This window comes from Photinus pyralis, unplaced genomic scaffold, assembly GCF_008802855.1.
Source record: "Photinus pyralis isolate 1611_PpyrPB1 unplaced genomic scaffold, Ppyr1.3 Ppyr1.4_LG5, whole genome shotgun sequence".
Lineage (NCBI taxonomy): Eukaryota > Metazoa > Arthropoda > Insecta > Coleoptera > Lampyridae > Photinus > Photinus pyralis.
In genome coordinates, this window is record NW_022170596.1 from 21,254,751 (window position 1) to 21,277,772 (window position 23,022).

The 23,022-nt window shown below is 34.6% G+C and overlaps 1 protein-coding gene across 8 annotated transcripts in view; it reads left to right on the plus strand.

The window, feature by feature from the left end:
- The window catches only part of LOC116172490 (PDF receptor), a 70,690-nt gene that overhangs the window by 40,063 nt on the left and 7,605 nt on the right, over positions 1-23,022 (plus strand). For 5 of the 8 annotated variants that reach the window (XM_031489717.1, XM_031489714.1, XM_031489715.1 and 2 more), the window contains exons 2-8: positions 6,783-6,854; positions 10,619-10,723; positions 17,612-17,772; positions 17,821-17,912; positions 17,958-18,081; positions 18,139-18,359; positions 18,420-18,489. In XM_031489717.1, coding sequence (XP_031345577.1) covers positions 6,794-6,854; positions 10,619-10,723; positions 17,612-17,772; positions 17,821-17,912; positions 17,958-18,081; positions 18,139-18,359; positions 18,420-18,489 — 834 coding nt within the window. In that variant the 5' untranslated portion in view covers positions 6,783-6,793. Of the gene's footprint in view, positions 1-6,513; positions 6,636-6,782; positions 6,855-10,618; positions 10,724-17,611; positions 17,773-17,820; positions 17,913-17,957; positions 18,082-18,138; positions 18,360-18,419; positions 18,490-23,022 lie in introns of those variants that run through there. The other 3 variants (XR_004145669.1, XM_031489712.1, XM_031489719.1) reach the window with 1 other exon arrangement.

Below are 23,022 nucleotides of genomic sequence, written 5' to 3' on the forward strand. Positions count from 1 at the left end.
TTAAATTGAAGAGAATCATGTGTTCTTGATTTTGAAGTAGGGTGGCAATAACGTTTTGAGCAATCCCTTCGATAGCCGAAGGAACCTCCGAATGAAAATCGTTCATATTATTATTATTATTGATAAATATTTAATTGTGAAAGGAAAAATTGAAACACGATTACCATATCAACTAGTATGGGCACGAGATAATTTTGAATTTTAATTTACGAAAAGGTTTAGATAAAACAAAATGCGAATATTATCTATTTGGACTGCCGGATGATGGATTAAATTTTAAATTATACTCGTTAGATATATAAACGATATTAATGAAATTAGTGTAACTTTAACGTTACAAGCGTTCTGTTACGCATTCTTGATTGATTGAATTGATTTTTGATTTTTTACTCATTCCTTTGGCATACATGTAGCGTACATAAGAGGCGTAAATGAGCTTATTAAGAAGGAGCTTTTTGAAAAAAAATACTGGCGGTCTGTGATAGACACAAAATTTCTCACCATATTAAGTGGCAAGTGGCAACTATAATGTTTTTTGCGCGATCGGTCATTTCTGACTATTTACCATGGGTGTTTCCATGACAGTACGTAGAATTTACCAGTTGCTATGATTACGACGACGCCAAAATTACTTACCGATCTAAAAACAGAACAGCAAAAATACTTACCGACGCCTTTTTAAAAATCAACAGTCTTACATTACATTTAATCTTTAATTATTGTTAGGTACATTAATCGTACAATTTGTGCTGTTGTTTCCTATAGCAAGACGCTCATAAAGTCATAAAGGATGTGCAAAGCTAGTAAACTACATCAGACACATTGCACATTTTTATGGAATTATTAATTTCAATTTTGACATTTAAACTGGTTGCCTAGTGATGTACACCATACCACTTTGATCATTTCGATTTATTCTGCTCGTTCATTTCTTAGTGCATAGTTATATTGGTTGGATAATTTTAATTTCGATCGCGCAAAAAATGTTATAAGCACGTCGAACGTTAAGGGTTACCGTTCTCAGACAATAATTGGAGTCGTCGCTTCGCTCCTCCTCCAAACAATTGTCTTCGAACGGTAAAAATCCCTTACCGTTCTCCATACTTAATATACTATTGTGATCCAAGCAAGGCCCAATGTAAGGCAGTTAATTCTTTCAAAACAGTGGGTTACTCAGTTAATGTGATGCGTCTTTCGTAGATGAACATGATTTCTACTGGTTCAGCAGGTGTACTGCTAATTAAGCATCTCTGGTAAAAAATAAATATCTTAGAGAAATCTGGATGCTGAAGAATTTGTGAATTTTTTTAAGGTGAAAATACGTCTCATGCTCACAAACAGGTTGCATTTTTAACGCATTTTTAAGAATTACAAAAAATGTGCTGTTGTTGGGGAATGGTCCTAGAGTCCTGGAATTTTTTGCAGTAGGTAGCTTATACCTAGAAGGTGTGCCACGCGGCCATCAAATTTCGCTGTATAAAAGCCCCCCCCCCCACGAATTATTTCTTGAGATACTGTTTTTGAAAGTAAAACGTGCATAACTTTTACATACGTCGACCAATTGGCCTCAGATTTTGCATACGCATGACTTTAGTGGTGCCAAGTTAAAATTTAAAAATGGGGGGGGGGGGTAAACACATGTTCTACCCTTCATGGTAATCTAAAGAAAGGTCTCATCGAAATAAATTTTTTTGTAGAAACTATAACTTTCCCGTGTGACCCTTTTTCGAGATCAGTGAGCGACTGGGCCTCAGGGGGGGGGGGGGGGGGGGGGTAAAAATTAATTTTATCTCATTTCATTCTAATTAAAGGTCTCAACGAATGGAACCGTTCTCTACTTCTACGGGAAGTGGAACTAGTTTTATCCTTCATGGTACTGTAATGCAGTTTTTCTCAAACTTTTGTATCTGGCGGCACACTAAAATTATTAAACAAAATTCGCGGCACCCCTAGTATTATTGTTTTTTTGCTTTTTTACAGTGTTAGTAAAGAGATGAAAGATGAGTCTTTACAAAAAAAATTTCTAAACACAAAAGCATTTAAAACTAGTTGTCAGGTGAACTCCTGACTTGACTTTCCGACTACTTTTAATAGTCATTGCAATTATCTTTGGCCATAATATAACATTTAGAAAATGCCCTTTAGTGCCTTTATTTTGAACCCGACGCAAAAAGTGTACAAGCCTTTTTTGTAGACCTCATCAAGACACATCTTTTTTGTAATTGACATTTTTTCAAGCCGTTATGACTCTTAAAATTTTGATACCCTCAACAACCTTGAAAATTGTTACGGATCAAAACCAAAATAGGACGGTTTCGATTCCCCATACCACCCTATATGCACCCCAAATATAAGTTATAAGATTGAGAAAGTCTGATGTAATGTGATACCAGCATACGATTTATTAATGAATTATGAACCACATAAATAAATACAATAGAAACTAAAAAACAGAATTGTAATAAAAATAGTATATTAAGATACAAGTGTATAATCAAGTCTTTAAAGCACGCGCAACGAGTTTAAGGGCACGACGCAAAGCGGAGTGCCTTTAACGTTGCAAGTGCTTTAAAGACCAATTATACACGTGTATCTTATAGTATTTTTTATTATACCTGCAGTATAATTTAAAAATAGGAAATACAATGAAATCATATTGACGTTATACTCGAATACATGTTTCATTAAGTGGGCTGGGTGTTCGAAATTTCACGATTGCCATGGAAATGTCACTTGACGTTTGCTTATAAAAATCATCGTCTTTGTCAATAAAACGATTTCCGTTGAAAAAGATAATACATCGTCCATTAAATCGCTTGTTGTAAAGTCTAAACAAACGTTGGTAGGTGTAAAATTCAAATCCAGTAAAGTCTATTATAAATAATATGAAAAGTTGTTTCCATGGATGAATAGGAAGTTACTTACGAATAAAGTCTTAAATGCATCGATAATGCTGGCATATATGAAGGAAATGTCAAAGGTATTTAAATCTTCTATCATTAACTCAAAACTTCAAACAATGCTGCGATTAAAATGTGGAACAGATTTGGAACATACCCTAAATTACGCGCGTGTGTGAAACCTTCAAGCAAAGGGTAGGTACAAGCCAAAGAAATGTTCTGCATTTACCGAAAGCGACCTAAGAGGATTTTTTATTTCAACCCCAGATGACAGTTTCAAAAGTCATACTTGAAGTATCGTTACTTAGCAACTTTAAAGCACGTGTGTTTTAAAGGCCTTTTTTCGCACGCATTTGAGTATTTAAAACGGAGATTGTGATTCAGGTATAAAAAAAAGAATATTCATCTCTATATATAAAAATGAACCCCTGTTTCTTCTGGTCACGCAATAACTTTAGAACGACTTTACCGATTTCATTCATCTTTTTTTTAAAGTTTTTTCTTTTCTTACGGCAAGAAAAACTAAGAAAATTGCACAGAAAATTGGAGAAAACTCAACGACTATTTAAACATCGCCCGTTTGATGGTGCGACGGCATAATTTCTTCATTTCATAGTGTGCTGTCAATTTGATCGGATAGTTTATCCAGACTTCAGTGAGTTTTTTGAGAAGTTTCGAGGTTATTTCACCCTAATCACGCCTTTTATATTAAAAGTTTGATATACATAATATCCATTTTTGGTAAGTGTTAATAGACTAAACACGTGGTATACATAGTTATACTTATACAAGAAACCCTAAGGGAGTCAATTTCTATTTTCAGTTGAATTTTAGTTTGTTCAAGATGCTACTAATTAGACTACCAACATGGTACCAACTTAGGTCTCAGAATTCGTAATCCTACAAGTCAAACGGGTGGTGCACGGTAAGTAGGAACATAGGGATTTAACATGGGAAATTGTTTTATGCAATATCCTGCCCTCTGGTACATTTTATAGAAGGTTAAAGGTGTTCAGACTCACTAGAAGTGAGTGCGTTATTATTTTGGGGAGAGATGGGGAGATTTTGGGGCAAGTGTGTCAAAATATATTTTCCGTCTAAACGGTTGAACCGATTTAAACCAAATTTGCTACACATATTTTTAGATTTTAAATATTATCAATTGGGGCTATTGTCATAGCGTGGAAAGAATCCTGAGGCTTCAGAAGCGTGCAATACGCATAATATGCAACTTAGGCTACAAACAATCTTGTAGAGAATACTTTAAGGAGCTGAGAATCATGACTGTGGTGAATACTTACATATTGGAAATTTGCTCATACGTTTACGCACACAAATCAATTTTCAAAACCGCTGATCATACCTATAACACTAGAAATAAAAAATTAATACAAGCAACATCCCACAAGACATCACTTTTTGAGAAGAACTTTTGTTACAACACAACTAAAATTTTTAACTCGCTATCACGTTTTATTAATACATCCTCGAAAAAAATGAACTATAAACAAAATTTAAAAGAATTATTGGTGTCAAATTGTTTTTATAATATGGAGGAATTCTATCAATTTGTAAAACCTTAGTTTAAAACGTATTTGGCTTATTGTAAATCTTTTGACGTTTATTTTAGTGCTTTCGCAAGAACCGCACTAAAATACTAATAAATATTATTATTATTATTATTATTAGACATAAAAGGGCAGAATCACGCATGCGCAGTTGGGGCGGGTGGTACCTGTGCTAGCCACAGCGAATTTTTTGCAATAATTTTTTGATATTATTTATTCCAGTTCGCATTGAATAGGTATGCATAGCTAAGAAAGAGGGCAACGTCCGTTGGGCCAGCTAGTTTTTTTATAATTATTTTAATTCCTTTTTTAATTTATGTAATTTAAGCTTATTAAGTAAATGTTTAAAAATTACGCGGCACCCTTATGAAGTGCTTGCGGCACCCCAGCACCCATTTTGAGAACCACTGCTCTAAGGAAAGGTCTCAACGAAAGGAATCAATTTCTACCAACCATAGCCCTCCTCCTCGACCTCTTATCGTGATCGGGTATATTCTCTTATACCTCAAGAACGGATTGTCGGAAGAGGGTAATCATAAAGGGCGATTGAGACGTCTGCAAGAAATATATCTATTGCTGATGTCAAAATAAAAGCTATTTCGGTTAAAAAAAATGCGCTTTATCTGTCAAGAGTTGTGCACAATTTATACTTGTTTTTCTTAGTTAGCTTATTTAATGGGTTATTACAAAGATACGTTAACCACCTGTTTCTCGTCTTAAGTAAATTAAAAAAAGATTAAAAATCGGTTGCACAGTTACCATCACATGAAAGACTAAGAGGTCGCCAACAAGCCGAGCACTGGATTTTGTTGAAAGGGTCAAAGAGCATATGTGCCAATTTTCATAACTTTACTCAAAAGTGTGAATTTTTCTAATCTCCCAGACATGTCCCAGACTATTTTGTATGTTATACCCTCTATATCGTTGAAAGGTCAAATATCAACAATACTGTCGACATTCAGTCTGTGATATAATTGAAAATGACCTGTGTTTCTGTTCGCCGGCGTTCGTTCGCTTGAGATGATCATGTTACTCTAATTAAATCTCAGAAGCCCATTTGCGGTTGGTTCCAGAGGGGAAGGGCCTGTGATCTTCATCTGTAGAGTCCGGGCCTGGGAGGGTAATTGTAGACATGGCATTTTAAATAAGGCGTCAAAACATAGGCATATGCATCTAGGTATGAGCGTGTTTCTTTGACATTTTTTTGAAAAACAGGAAAGTGCCATAAAATATCGTGTGACTTTGGTTGAAAGAAGCACAACATTATCCGTCCTACGGATGTATCAAAGACGAGCGTTGTAGGCCTGTTTTTTGCCCAATGCCCTTAGGGTCTGCATGTCAAATATTCTTTATTTTGATTGAGTGTACAACGATTATTAAGCGGCAGAGTAAAGCGATGCAAGATGTTTAGGGCAGTCGATGGTGTCTGTCTGTCTGTGAACACGATAACTGGCAAACGCTTGGACTGATTCGCCGATATGCCAAATGTAATAAGCCTATTGAAAATGAATCAAACCCAATGACTCAACAGGAGAGAACCTGCTTCCACCACTTTACTCTTGGTTACTCATCCCTTACCTGCCCAAGAATCTTGAACACCGATTTCTGATCGTGAACGTATTAATAGATAGATGTTCTGGGGGCCTTTTTAGGTGTACTCATTTAACTGTCTAAAAGAGTATTATGTTGTATAATCTATTATGTGGCGTTGTAAAAAAGTTACTAATTTTAGACTAGATTCCCAATGTTATCGTTATAATTTAAAGTTATTGATAATGTCAAATTTTAATTAAATATACAATTTAAGAGAGCCTTCAAATACGTACTTAATCAATTTAAATTATTCCATTTATTTTTTGAGGACGAATTTTTATGTCATAGCCCCACAATTTCGGAGATTCTAGGAAGTTTGTTTTGTATACACGATGCGAGTTCTACTGAGACTGAAAAATTAACAAACAAGCGCACATGTATAATTAATTAATGGGTGGCCTTCATATTTAGCAATTGTGTAAGTTGACAATTACAGACATAATGAAACGAAATGTAAATAAAAAAATAAGTCTCATTATTAGAGTAGAGACCGAAGCTTTACCTCTGTGAAGTGTGCCGAAAGTATAATAAACTATGACATTGAATTGAAGTCTTGGTGCGGATTGCTACAAATGTGGGTACTCGAATCATATTTTTAGTTTCTCAAAATTATTTTAGTAATTACGTGAGCGTGAGAAATCCTTCTATGTCGAATTAATTTATAATACTTTTAAGTAATTTGCTGAGATGGTGCTGCAATGATATGACTTATTTCTTTCAGATTGTGCCACAATGATGTCTCAAGGGGCGTGTGTGGACCTTTACAAGAATTTTTCTTACGTACCTCAAATAGGTGAGTCAATTTCATATTAGCTACCTATAATGATGTGTGCAAGTAAACCTCTTCTTTGTGTTTTTTTAAAACCCTGAGTAGAGGTTCACCTAGGACCGAGTATATACGCTAGAATAATGGGACCACCATTTTGTGAACGTAATTTATTCACAAACCTTCAGTGTACTGACCTTTTTTATAAATGAAAATTTGCATAGCTGGATTTAACCACCAATCCAGACTTAAGACAGCATACATTTGAACATTCGAGTTGAATGTGCTTCTCATCTTATTTTTTTTCTAATGGATGAATGATAAAAAAGCGCTTGTTGTCCATTAAACAACATTTAGATAATATGAACAAATGTATGCCAATGTCGTTATTTTATCTAAATAGGTAGCTAATGTTCAAAACGTTTGTGGAATATTTTGAAGGTATTTTCAATGATCTTTTCAGTTTCCTTTTTGTTTTTCTGAACAATAGCATCATCACTGCTAATCCGATGACACCGTGATGCTGCATGTAATTGATGCAAAATAATATATAAATAAAATAAAAAGTTTCTTTTCTCAGCTCCGTATTTAGCCTTTGATATTATCTTCTTTTGTTTTTATACGTTATTCTCTCTTTCATTTTTGGTATCATTTCCTGATTTATCCAAGGGTTCTTTGACCTTATTCCTTGCTTATATCCAACTTTCTTTTCAGCTGCCTTGATTCTATTCTACTCACATTCTACATCTTCTTCGACTTGTGGCGACATTCGAGTTATTATTTCTTCATCCATCCATTTCCCCACTTCATTCTTGCCCATAAACTTTAACTTGTCTAAGTTCCACTTTTTTCTTTCCGTGCCCCTTTCCCAATTTTAAGGCCAATTCTGATGTCTGCCATAAGTAGAATATCCTCACAGTAAATATAGCCGCATGCTCGCTTTACTCTGTTTCTGTATCTTTCTTCTACAAGTATAAAAATCCTACTCCGCTTTTCCCTCTTTTTTTACCACTGCAAAAGAACTTTGCATCATGATAATTTTCCTGTCCCTGTCCCTTTCATCTTGTTTCACTTACTCTAATTAAATACAGTCTGTATATTCTTGAAGAATCCTACGTTAATTGGATTACAGAAGTAAACGAAATTTTCACATAAAACGAGAATCTAAAATGTTGCATCTTATAAATGATTTTTGTTTAAAGAAGAATGTGATGGTTTTGTGCCTCTGCCCTTCTGTTCCTCGTCTAACTCGAGAACGAAAAGAAACAGCGATGTCAAACCCTCGTCAACCGATTTCTATGAGTTCTGGGATCAGTGCTATTGAATATGAGCCTGATTAAAAGTCTGGTTTCCGAAAGCGAACTGAGTAGCAAGTATTCCCCCCCCCCCTCCTGAAAATCGTATGCAATATTGTATTGTAAAGTAGTAGCGTGCTATATTTATCGATGTTTACCATCTTGGTAGAGGGAGGGATCTCTTTACGCATAAACATTTAAAGAAGAATCAAGCCGACAGTCCAATTTCGGGATATTCACGCTCCACTTTCTACATCGACGGTAGATATGTCTCGTCTAGACGTTCCAATCGCCTTCTTCCGCCGCAGACGTCCCAAGCGCCCTATGTGAGTACCCGCTTCTGAGACTCCGCTCATGAGATATGAGGAACTATCGTTGAGCCCTTTCATTAGAGTACCACGAAGGATAAAACCAATTCCCCTCCTCAACCCTTCGATTTTGATAAGGAGTCGAAGAGCACGACTGTGGTTGGTATAAAACAGTTCCTTTCATTGAGATCTTTAATTAGAATACCATGAAAGATAAAAGCAATCAATAAACTCCCAGCTTCCCCCTCACCTATTGATCTCGGAAAGACTTCGCGGAGGAACACTACAGTTCTTTTCACATGTGTTCTGCGCGTCACAGTAACTTGAAATCTGACGATTTTTTCATTATTGGTTCCAGAATTTCATGAAAGTCAAAGATACCAAATTTCTAGGGATATAACGCAACCTATTCTTTATAGTGAAAGCTTTCACACCAAACCAACAGATTCCCAAGGCATTTAATCGTCCAAACAAAGCTACGTAACCTCTATAACCTAAAAGGACTACACTACAAGGAATGCCAATGACGGTGGAGATTAATTAAGGTACACAAGTGAAACAAACAAACACTTTGAATTGGAAATTTGCCCGAAATAATTATATCCCAAAAATACCTTTAACAATGGCAGTTTGTCGCATAAATCCGTTGGGAAAGGAACTGCCAAAAAAAACCACCTAGTAAATAGAAGTAGATGGCAGAATTAATTGTTGTAATAACATAAATGCATATGTCACTTCCGGTTGACGAGGATTGACTAAAATTTAATCAGTTATCCCCTTGACCATTGTCTACCCATTACTGAAAACACAATTGGAAAATTCGAGAGCGTTCGCGAGTTATCATGTACATAGATTTTGCGTGCTGATTTGAATTTCGATAATAAATTTAAAGATTCGGGACAAACTTAAAAATATAAAAATCTATAACAAACATTTTTCATACAGCTAATAGTTCTTTTTATTAAACTTTACACAAATGATTGTCGATGAGTTCATAAATTGTAAAATCCATGCTATACAAACGGCTTCAATTTGTCCATAGATTGGTATCTTTAAGAAAACATATCGAATTTTTCTTGAGAATTGCTATTTTCAATCAAATATTATTTACAATTTCTATTAAAGACAAACAACCTTTAATATTACATAAATAAAATAACAGTACCTCATATAAAAAATGTCCTTCTGTAGATGACGATGTTCAGACAAAATAAGCTTGGAACAGCGAGGGCTGTTATAAGGAGGCCTTATAGAGGCAGTATTTCGGAAGTAGAAAGGTTGCATCGTTAGCGAGGGATACATCTCCTATGAATTTTCCAGGGGATCGTTGCTTTCTGGACCAATCTTTTTGGACGTTAAACTTCTGTATTTATAGATTGTAGGCAAGCGAAATTTTCATTACCACAACAGTTTGTTGTGATCCTGGTTTTGATGGAGCTTTCACCTGGTTTTGAACGATTTTATTCACACGAACACTTTCACTTAAATGAACACCTGTTTGTATTCAAATTAAATAGCGTGTACGGAGCGATAATGATCGCAAGACCGAACATGTAAAAAAAACTCTAGATGTCCCTATCCCTCTTTACGCAATCTAACTGAACCACAAATAAATCAAAATACTTCCCGATTATTTAAACAAAATGAAACATCTAATCATTCCAATACAAATCAGCATTGACTTCAAATTCCAATATGATCGAATTTGTTTTTAATTCAAATTAACAACCACATTTAACCTAAAAAAATTGAAATTGTACAGGAAGACCCATCATTACTCAGATGCTGATATCAATAAAAATATTCGAATGGCGTAGTTTACATAACAATATCTATTGCTATTTATTCACTATGGAAACAAATTTAATATTATGTATTTAAAAAATTAGTTTAATATACGTTTAATATGTTTTCCCGTCAGTATTTAATTTCAATCATAAATTGCGAATCGCTTGTGATTTGGAGCGGAAAGATTTGCACTGTAAACACATTTTTGCATATTTTACTTAAGATGAATTACATAACGCGCTATTTAAAGAAAATTTGCATGCGTTCCTTGCAAATATCCCACGAAAACTCTGAGTCGGATTATCCTGACTCCCACAGTTAAAATATCCTATTTACCTGAGGAAGTTGGAAACCATGCTACGACTCATGCAAACGATTTAAACTGCTTAATTTGTTACAGAGTACTGTAGTCCTATATTTGACAATGAGCTTTGTTGGCCCCCCACACCTGCTGGTTCAAATGTTACGAAATTTTGTCCACAAAAGAAGGGTACCAATGCGACACGTAAGTATACTTTTTCTACTGTCGATACACTATTGAAATTCGATATGTGTCTTTAGACGTGTTTAGTATACAAAAGTTTACAATTATGCGAAAGACACCAATTGCACAGAATTTCCGTATCTATAACTTTGGAGATGATCTGTTTTTTTTTTTTTTGAAAAAGTAGTATATCATTTCCGCTCCGAAAATATCTTTACAAGTAGTGACAAGTTTTAGATCGTAAACTAAGTTACGGAAGAAGTTGTAGCTGGCAATGTATAATTTTCATCATTTAAAAGTTTTCAACGGGCATGTTGATACGATTTGATAAAACACATTCCTAGAAATTCATTCCTCACTTTAAAAGTTTAAATGCGAAGGAGGTTGAGTGCGTTTAAATATAAAACAGTTTCAATTGAACCACTAAACCAAAGATGTACAGACTGAGCAATTTCCCATAAAGAATCTCTCCGGATATTTGTCGATTATGATTTTACAATTAACACATTTTTATTTTAGCTTATTGATTAACTCTCTTTTTTGGGAATCCCGAAGTTGTTCCCCACTAGTTCCTAATAGCTTTTGGGGGTCTTTTAGTACCTTAAAGAACCCTTTCTTTGACAGTATTTAATAACCGCATCCTGAGGAGTCTTTAAGACTCCTTACGCGGGGTCCGCTCCGGTAATTGTTCTTTCCTTTCCCGTTTAGTAAGTGGGGATGACGTGGAGAATAGCGTCGTTTCAAAACTCATGTGAGTTTTCTAAAGTGTCCTAAAGATTTCTAGAGCATTTAAGAATGTTTATTGGTATTCAAGTGTCTTCAAAAACCTTTTAAACCTTTAGGTTTAAGTTTTGAAGGGTTTTTAACAAACCTCACTAGCTTTCAAGCCATCGGGAGGAGCATTTTCGAGTATTTTTAAGCCCTGAAGCCAGCAGTTAAAAGCCTTATTATTAAGAGCCGTTTATGAGACTTTACACCACACTAGCTACTTAGAGGCTTTCTTGGTATTTAAGAGCATCTGTGAAGCACAAGATTTTTCTTTAAGAGTCGTAAACAGTTCCAAAGGATTTTTGCAAGGTACAAAGGGTTTTCTGTGAGATTTCAGCCGTAGGCACCTGTAAAATATTTTTCTGAGCATTTGCTAGTCAGGGCCTTTAAGACTAATTAAGGCTAAAATAGCATTCAAAAATGCCTCTAACGTCCGAGCCTCTAAGTTACTTGTAGTAGTATTTAGTAATCTTTAAGAGCATTTAATCGACTCCAACAAGCTCCCTCAAGACTCTTTTAGAACGTTTGATACAAATTTAGTATTAGCAGCCCCTTCAATGATCTCCTATGAGTTTTAAAAGGTCTGTAGGTATTTTAGAAGGTCTTTAAGTACTCATTTAAGTCGGCTACAGTCTAAAGGTCACTAAAAACGTCTATAGAGCTTTCTAATGCTTTAATATGTTTATAAAATTTTTCTAACCTTTCATGATTGTCAGAGGGCGTATAGTAAGACAGGTAAGACAGCTCATTTTGTATGCCTACATCTTTATATTAATCTATTAGAACTTTAAGGGATTTAAGGGAATTTTTATGAGTTTTTTAAGATCTTCAAGGTCTTCACCGTGCTCTTGATCCGCGCGGATTTCGACCGCTATAGTAGGACTTTTCTTAGTTTCCACATATCAGGTGTAACTGCATCAATAATTGCTTACCACATATCTAAACAATTTTCTCTGCCATAAAAATTCTCCATATATTTTCGATGGGATTGAAAACGCAATGGTAGGGAGGCAACCATAGTACCGCATGTCCATTTTCTAATGAAAACTCATCAGCAGCCTGCTGTTTCTTCCACCATCTCACGTTCGGCATCATTTTTGGTAGAATTTCCCTTAATTATTGCTGCCGTTTCACTTTTTCAATCCGAGCTCTTGTCACGATGAAATTATTTTTATTTTAATTTTCCTTAATGTGTATATCAGAGCAATAAAGATATAGCCCATGGTATAGATTTTTGCTGCAAACAAACAAAGCTTTAGAAAGGAAAAATCGAGATTCCTTCCGCCAAGTATGGAAATAATTCTCATAAAAGCTATACGATGAAAGTGCTTTTTACGATTTACCAAGAAAATCAACTTGGGCTAATAGCATAAATCCTGTCGTGTCCCCATTAATTAAAAGCGAGGGGCTCTAACGTAAACAATTAGTGGAAACATTGCAGAATCGCCTTTGAAAGCAAATATCTTAATAGCAGGCATATTAGTTCGGAAAAAAAGATTTAATAATACGTTTGCTTGCATGGCAGTATTCGAGAGCTTTGGCTCACAAAAGGAATTTAATACCACAAACTGGGAGTATCTTTTTATTATAGATCCCCTTAGATAAAAGTTTGCCACGTTTGAAGTTTAATTGCAGAAATTAACTACGGCATAATTAAGGCAGCTTTCAGTCAGCTTTAGATAATCGTCTTTGACAGGGCATTGAATGAGCCCAGAAGATAATGGAGTCCGGTGCTTTATTACACAGCCTACAAAGTGTATTGAATTTTTTCCATTATATCCTTAAATGGAATCGTGGGTATTTCGTAAATTTAACATTTGATCGTCTACTTTCTTTTTTCTACACTTGGAATTACTGTACCTACTCCTTCTCAATTTTAAACTACAATCAATAGAAGGCCTAAAGCGTGTTTAAAGGTTAATCTGGAAGGAAAAACACATGTTGGAATCTCCCAAAATAAAAACGTGGGAATTCACATCTCGATATTTTTATTTTGAGGTGTATTCTAATTTTAATTTGTTCAACAACTGTTTTTCTCATCTCTTTCAAAATTTTTGGGAAATGGATGTTGTAGGGGGCGGAAGTTTTAGGTCACTCCGCACAATTTTAGTTTTTATGCCCTAGGGAAATTTCGGACACGTGGAGTACTATAGTCAATTGCGCATAGACACGTAAAATGACATCGTTTGGGGATTTGTACAAGATTCATCTAATGATGATCTCCTGAAGTTGGCATTGTGCACTGATGTTTTTTACAAACTGACTAGGGTAAATTGGAAGACAATTACGATACTTTGAGGTACATTTAATGGTGAATAGTCCAGGCCAGGGTCCAGGCTATATAATATTTTTTTACAAAACAAAATTAGTTACGCTGGTGAAATGATTAGAAATTGGGGAAAAATAATTAAAACAGCTGAATTTTTCCGCGGGTGAAATCACGGGGGTTGAAAGGGGTGAAAACTGGTATTTTGCAATTTGTGGCAAAACTATTAATTTTAGACGAAAATGATCAATGTAAAAGTTATGAGCAACTATTGTATCTGCACTATTTTCACATACCCTCCAATTTTCCTAGAAAAACCGGAAAAACTGTTTTTTTCGTTTTTATTCTTATTTTTGCGAAAAAAAGTCTTAGGGGTTTGAAATTTCGAGTACACATAGCTTGTTTTATGATAAAAAAGGAGACTACTTTTTTGGGCCCGTAAAGTTGAACCGTTTCCGAGGTCTCTCACGATTTCTGAAAAAACCACCGCTTTTTCAAGGGGATAAAAAATCTATTTTTCATCGTACAGAGGTGCGCGTGGTAGCAAAATTTTCGTGAAGACTTATATTTTAATAAACAAAAATAAAAAAATATAATTCCTATAGCAAAAATTCGAGAAAATCGCCAAAAACTGGAAAAACAGTTTTAAGATATACACTGTTTTTGACATGATAAATCAACGGTTTGGATGTTAATAAAGATTTTGCTTCGTGATTCCTGAACAATTTGTTTTTGTTCACTGGCTCTTCTTCCTGCCTGTTTTATAGCTGATGCAATTGCGTTGGGACTGTTGATAAACTTGCAAAATCTGCAATAAGAACGTTAGTTTTACCGGCCACAGCAAATGATTTGAGATGTAAAACTTTATGAGGATTTTATTCATAATTCCTGTAAATTAACGATCAACAGTCCCAACGTAATCGCATCAGCTGTGAAACAGGCAGGAAGAAGAGTTAGTGAACAAAAACAAATTGCTCAGGAAGCAAAAGAATTCGATTTTACTTCGAATTGCTTTTATTGCGGTAAAAATGCAGAAACAAGAAATAATGAAGATGCTTTAATTAAGGCAGTTGGGCACTAGGAAACAAAAGAAAATATTTTAGCAGTTAATCAACTGCGTGTTTAATCGAACCCATTGTACGACCCAAATAGAGTTTAAATGTCAGATTTTTCTTTTCATGCCCAACAATTCTGTCAGGTGTTAATCAAACATTTTATTTAGTTAATTCTTTGGAATTGTCGATAGTAGCCGAAACTGGGGACTTGAGTTAGTCGTCCCAACTGTTTCTTAATTAATCAACATAATGGGAGAAGTTTAATATTTTCTTTACCCTCATTTAGATATTTCCAGCCTGCTTCGGATTATTTGGTTCTTCAAACTCGTCAGATCATTAATTTCTTTCGATTTTTCTTTTTTTCCAAATTTTTTCTTCAGGTTCTTGGATTTCTTCAAAATCTGAGATCTTATAGTTTCTTTAGGCTTCCATTTTAACACGTTTCATAATTCCTCGATTCTTAAGACTACATTTATTTATTTCTTTGGATTCCTTCCATTCTTAAGCTCCAGATAATGCAGTTTTACAATTCTTTTGATTCCTCAGATTCCTTCGGATTTGGATGCCGTTTTTCGAACCAGATTAGGTATACTTTTGTGCCTCCGTTTATTTGGACCGTTCAGTTTTCTTCAATGCTTTTTAGCGCATTTCCACAAAAAAAGTGCGCTATTGTGGCCACTTTGTCCGGCTGTCCGTCCGTCCGCTCGTTCGTTGAGACGCTACTAGTTCGCTATTTGGTTCGTTATGGTGTCGAGGCTTGCACAAGGAAGGAATTTTTTCTGCGTTTGTTGCTAAAAAAGTTATTGTAAAAAAACCAAAAAACCGTTTTTTACATGTTCCATAATTTTACACTGTTGTCGTTTATTAACGATCCTAGAGATCGTTTATAATTTTGTATTGCTGTCTGTCGTCTGTTCCTTTGTCTGTCTGTCCATCTATCTGTCCGTGTGGACGATAACTTTGTTTAGAAATGTCCGATCGCTTTTACATCTCCGTTAGTTATGAACTGAATTGCATGAAATTCAATATGGTCATACCTTTAGCCATATAATACGCAATGCCAAAAGTTGAGTCGAATCGATTCAAAATTCACAGTGCCCTTTTCGCATCTGGACCATTTATAAACCGAATTGCAAACTTTTTTAATTATAAAAGTATTTAAATGAAATTTGATACATAGTCACTTGGAATAAAGGTAAATCAAACGCCACTTTCAAAATTTGGTTTTGCCCATCCGCAATACAACTATTTTATTTATGAAAGAATTTAAACGAAATTTGATACATAGGCACTTGGAATAAATAAAACTCTAACGCCAGTTTCAGAATTTGGTTTTGGTTTTTATTTATGGAAGCATTTAAATGAAATTTGATACATAGGCACTTGGAATAGAGGAAAATCTAACGCAAGTTTCAAATTTTGTTTTTGCGCATGTCAGTGCCAATTTTTTTTATTTATGGAAGAATTTAAACGAAGTTTGATGCATAGGCGCTTGGAACAAAGGAAAATCTGACGTTAGTTTCAAAATTTAGATTTGCGCATGCGCAGTTCCAACTTTCTTATTTAGAAAAGCATTGAAATTCTTCTTATAAACTGAAATTGAAGTAGCACGTCAAAAATGGATTGCACATGTGCATTGTGCAACGCTATTTTTCATATTTGTGGCCGGATTTTTACGATTTTAACAGAAGTTGCATCTTACAAATGGTAAATGAATGCAAATGGAAATGGGCTTTATTTAAATCGTTTACGATTACTTTTTAACTTGTTATTAATTTGACCAGGAATTTGTGTATACTTTATAGTGTTAAAATTCGACGTAGTATTTCGTTTTCCACAATTAACCGCAAATTTTTAAAAACATCACTTTTGAAAGTAGATGTGCGAATAGCTAGTATTAAAAATATTAATAATTTTTTATCACTAATGTGATTAAATGTACATATAAATAAATTCCGTAAAAACAAACACCGTCTTCGTAAACGGTTTATGATGAAAGCCTAGCTCAAACTGTGCACCATGTAAATATGGATAAAACTTTCGTACTGATCAATGGAAACGTGTAAAGTTTGCATGTATTGAATAATTTAATTCAAACTTTGATGATATACGAGAAATAAAGCAAATTGACTTAGATCAGGTATACGTGTTTACCTCATACAAACGTAATTAATTTTAATTGAATCTCACCAACTTATGTTTTGGCATTTCAGAAATTTTACTTTAACTTCTCCTGATCTTTAGCTTAAAAAAATAGTATATATGTACGTATCTAATGCTGTAGTTAAAATACTCACATCTTGTGTAATTCAAATACTAATAGACTGTGTAATAGACGATCCTCCGCATTTGAATATTTGACAAACAGACTTCAATCTAAGCATGCAGATCCAACATCATAACAGTAAAGATACCAGTGATCTGATATAAACACCGATTTCTGTTATTTTTAACGCTGTCAGTATGGCACTTTCGACTGGAGGCGAATATTGCTCTAGAATATTCTCCATACGAGTCACGCGGTATATTACTTCAAATGAAATGTCGCCCTTGTCGCGAAATCTAAATGCTGAGACAATAAAAATGGATAGATCACGTGGTAACGAAATATATATTACAGAGAAAGGAATTGCAGAAGAAACGCATATACACGTGTAACTCTCAAACGAAACATTGTGGATTCTTGGTTTATGTATTCGATTTAGTTTCATCTAAGACTCCACTTTTTGCATGCTTACCTGTTACGCCTTTCAAATTTCAAACATTACACTACAAACCATATAAATGCATTACTTCCTAATATGGTTTCTATCCTTCCAGAATTTGCGTACCGAATATGTAAAGCGGATGCACAGTGGGAGTACAACAACATCACCAATTTGCAAGGAAAAGGCTATACGTACTACGACAACTGCTACTTACCTCGACTTAGAGACTTAATCAACATGTGCAAAGTGTTAGACTTTCAGACATGCACTAAGGTGAATCTGTGCTTTTTTTCGTAATAATTTTAAAGAATCGATTTTTAGGTAGGCTACAATACAAGAATCATAGAAATGGTTGGTCTGGGAGTATCCCTACTGTCTCTCGCGTTTTCGTTATTTATATTTTTTCGTTATAGGTAAAAGAAGTACGCTAATTTTGGAGTTAATCTCTTTGGTTTTAGGGTTTTAAGGAATAATCGTACAAAAATTCACAAAAATTTATTTTTATCGACGATATTACAGATTTTTGTACGGCTTGTGATATACATCGATCAGTCATTTGAAGATAAAGTCATTGAAAATACAGTAGGTTTCGTTATATTTCAATTATCGAGATTAGTTAAGGCTTATTTCTAACTGCAGCCGTACCTATGTGAGTCAATTTATGTGTTATTGGAATACGCCAAAACCGCAATGTTCATGTGGATGTTCATCGAAGGCCTCTATCTTCACAATGTTATAACCGTCACAGTTTTTCAAGAGTACTCGTACATGAAGCTGTACTTCTGGCTGGGATGGACTCTTCCATTGGCTTTAACTATTATATGGGTTATAATAATGATCGTATGTACGGAAAATACGGGGTAAGTTTGTCCTTCCATTTTTTTGACAATGGCTAAAGTGCAAGTATTTTCTTGCTGCAGGTGCTGGTATTTGTATTATTTCTTACCATATTACTGGATACTGGAAGGTCCACGTTTAACCGTTATTATAGTAAGTATGCTTTTATTTTATGTTTATTACGATTTTAATGGGATTTTATAAACTTTTTTGAAGGTTGACATTGAATGCTACCTTCCTTTAGTTGAAGGCTTTTTTTCATTTCTTGAATGCATCTCATACAAGTCTTATTTTGAACTAATCGGAACATTCCAGACGTTAGATCCTATTAGTTTCGTCTTTGCACGTGAATTAAGAATTTAAAAAAATTAGAAACTGAAAAGTCGCGGTGATAAAACGAAGCTTACAAACTCAATTAATTTATTTTATAGCAGATGTTAAATTGACATTTTAATAGGTTTGAATGAGTAGGCCAAGTGTCTTTTTAATATATATAAAGTGAGACAAATCATTGTGCATTCCAATGACATCTGTCATTCTTATTAAAAATGGAACACAGGGCACGAAATAAAATGAAGTTCAGAACAGACTACAGTATTGTTTCAATGAAAACGACGGGATAACCTAAGCTTGCTATCTTCGACGTCTAAATTAAATACCTACACAATTTTCAGTAGTGTTATAAGTTTTCTATTATACACGACGATAAAGGGAAGCTAACCATTTCGCGAATTAACTTCCTTCACTCCGATGTGACGCTAAAACTATTGAAACTTATATACATATTTTTGTTTTTTTCTTATTGAAAAATGAATACTTTCTTTTCCTTGTCTTTATCTTTAAGCTGAAAAGCTTCTTTATCAAGCAATCCACAATCAAAGCTTATTAGGCACCAAAATGGCATCCTCCTGCTTCTCCCTGTCCTTTTATCTTCTCTGCAATTCTATGTTCTTTTCTTCCTCTCGACATATTCTATATTTTCGTTCTGCTTCTTGTCTCAATTTCTCTTTTCCTTTCGCCTCATTTCCACATCTAAATGTGGCCACTATTTTAATATTTTTTATTTTCTCCAATAAATATTTTGGTAAAGATCGTTGTAACTACTCCTTCCTTGTGCGCTCTGCATCTTCACCCTCTGGTGTTGTTCTCCAATTTTATTTCGTTTTTCTCTTTTCTGCTGTTGTTTGTGTCTGTATCCCCCCCTGAAGTTGTAGATACCCAAATATTCAATTTCTAACTGCAGTAAAATGTTATTATGATTTTGTGCTATTCTATGGAATATCGGCCAAAGCCATTTTGTGCTCGTATAGTTTTCGATACAGGAAATCCTTTCGCGGTGTTTAACAAAAACTTGATATACAGTGTGTCTCAAAAGTAACGCAAAAGATTCGTATCTTTTTTCCTGTTGTGTTTTCAGAAAAATGCAAAAATAGGTGGATTAGTATATAGAAAATGCCATTTGGTTATAATTGAACATTTATGAGTTATATTTGACAGATCTATCTTCCTGTCAAAGACTGTTACGATCTTTATTTTCAATAGACATAACAAAACAATGCGATTGCAAACGATTTCATTAAAATTCAGCAAACAAAAAACACAACAGACAAAAAGATATGAATTTTTTGCGTTACTTTCGTGACGCACTGTATATTCGGTACTTTTGCTAAAAATTATTCTAATTGAATCCAAAGAATCCCTGTTTGATTTCACCTTCAGTTATTGAACGGTAAATAGGTATATGTGGCAATTTACATAAGCGTATTAGCACAAAACTTGACCTCTAACGATTTACGTTAGTCACCCTCCCGCAAAAATGCAATTTATGTTCAGTTCAAATCAGTTCCTTGTTTAACGCGAAGTGCGCTTGCTGTATTTTCCTCGTAGATTGAAATTGTTTCTACCAGGGTACAATAATTACCATGTCTTTACGAAGCTAAGGGTAAGTGCAAGTTTTCACTCAAGCAGAAATTCAAAATGCCTAGTTAATAATTTCACGTAAAATAGTTAATATAGAACAAATTTGGGAATTTGGGGTACGTGACGCTAATAAGCCCCCCAACTCTCTCGTATCGACTGCCGATTAGCTTCAACTGCCTTCTGAGTATCAACCGCTGCTTAGCATTGATCGCCTATACACTCGAGGGGCCAAGGAATATCTCTAGCATCCTCCATAGATCGCCTTTTTGTTAACCACCGCCTCTTAACTTCGAACACTTTTTTCGTATCAATCGCTACTTAGTATTCAATGCTTTATACACTGGAGAGGGGAAGGATAGATAGAATATCTCTCGCATCTTCCTTAGATCGCCTCTTTATTAACGACCGACGCTTAACTTCGAACGCCTTCTTCATCAAACGCTGCTTACCATCCTCCGCCTTATACACTCGGGAGGGGAAGGAATATCTCTCGCATATTCCATATATCGCCTCTTAACGACCGCCGATTAACTTTGAACGCCTTTTTTGTATCAACGAGTGATCAAATCTTAAACGTTTATTGCTATCTTATTTGGTACCAAGTAGAAAATATGAAACGGGTTGAACGCACATTTCGAATTTGTCGTGTTTATAATTGTGGTTTCAGAATCATTTAAAGTTATAATTAAATAGAAAACTAGTTGTAAATCAGCATATGCATGATTAAAGCGTATTTTTGGTATTACAGAGCAGTATTTTATTTCTGAAGTTTAAAATTATTGATTTCACGAGTAAAGTTGGCTGATGTGTTTAATAATTAATGTTATTTTTAATTACAATTGAGATACGTCTTTATTTTGTAAAACAAATCACAAAGGTAAATAATTAAGTTGTTTCTACTGGTAGCGTTATCTAACGGTAAAATTATAGCACCTCCGAAAACTATATCGAAATTATTTTCTTAAATTATCGATCTCAAAATTAATCTAACTCAAAATAGACTAGAGCCTATACTACAGCAGAAAGCTTTTAGTGAAAATTGAAGTCTCTAGCTATTGTAGTTGCTGAGATCTCAGACGGACAGCCGGCCAGCCAGCCATAACGAATATAATAGCGTATTTTTTTCAAAAATGCGCTAAAAAATGTTCCTACTCTGGGACCAAGAGGGCTAGTACTTATACCAACAAAAAACCGAAATCGACTTTTGTAATCAAATGCTGATAGCTTTATTACTCTGAAAAACATAAAAAAATAATCGCACAGGGAAAAGCTTTTGTGAATTTGAGGTGCTTACCCAACCAGAATTTTATTTTGATTATATTCGGGACTTATAATCTTCATTAAAGGGCAATTTCTTTAGAAACCTAAGCTTTCATCTCCAAATCACGAGCTTTGAGAAACCAATCCCTCCAAAATAATATCATTTCCAAGATGCCTCAACTTCGATCTCCGATCACAGCATCTCTAATTGATTTTTACATATAATTTCATGTTTTTGTCATGGCAATAACGGTCCAATGTTTGTATCATCCATAACAGCAATTTTTGGGATATTATGCTTACCCACAACACGAATTGGTGAATTTCGATTTATTCTAAGTGAAGTCATGGCAAATTGCAAGGCATTTTTCTTTAGCTAAGCTCACATGCGGAAATTGCATGATTTGAGAAAGCGTTTGCACAAATTCATTTCCGAAATGTTTGAATCAAACGCTTGCATCACAGCGTCAATTTTTCCATAAAATGTTATGTTCTTGTAAAGAGAATAGCGCTCGAAAATTTATTACCTACATGCGTAAACACATTGTTTTTAAAAAGCATTTCCACCCAAAAAATTTCATTTTCGAAATACTTTCACGAATACAATTTGCTCACAGGATTTCTACTCAATTTGTACACATTAAAATTTCATGTCGTTATGATGAGAATAGAGCTCGAAGTTTTATGACATTGTTAGTTACGCTTTTATGCACAGTATTTTTAATGAAGCTATGTCTAAATTGTAAGTCACTTTTCTTTAGAAAGCGGAGTTTCAGCTTCCATCCGAAATAACGTGGTTGGAGGAAATTTTATATCGAAAAATGTCTCTATTCGCTTGCCAAATGTACATGACTGTTGCTGTAGGTAGGTAATACTAATAAGTAATTAAAACTAGTAATGGGTGCTTTAATGTTTGATACTAATAGGTACATACACGATGTTTTAAATGGCTATCAAAATAGTTCGTTAAAATGTGTAGGTCTCTAGCGTCCGTATAAATAAATAAAAATGTAATAAACATGTTGCCCGATATAGACAGCTAGTGCAGGTTTTCTCTAATAATCGAATTTCGTAACTAATGGTGCTTTAAATTGGTTGTAAAGAACCTAATAGTTCTGAAACGAAGAAAAATTAGTTTCCAATGTATTCTGGAGATTGCCTTCCAACCTCGCCAAGGTGGCTTGAAACTGTAAAATTTTATGAAGCTACTTTGATTGCCAATGTACCACTAATTTGATTTGATCTGTGGTTATGAGTGTAGGGGGCGCGTTATTGGAAGTAATTATGCACAAAGGTTACTGACGATTTTTTAGAAAGCACGTTGCCTATAAAGTGAATGAGTTTATTTTCATATTATAGCCAAACTTAAGCGAATGCGGTTTTTTACCGACATGTTTGAATAACAAATTATTAGCCCAAGTGCGTAGATTTTAAATTTTGACGTGTTCATCAACAGTTTTGTTTAGAAATACGTAGTCAGTTTTCCACGTAACACAATTTAGGATG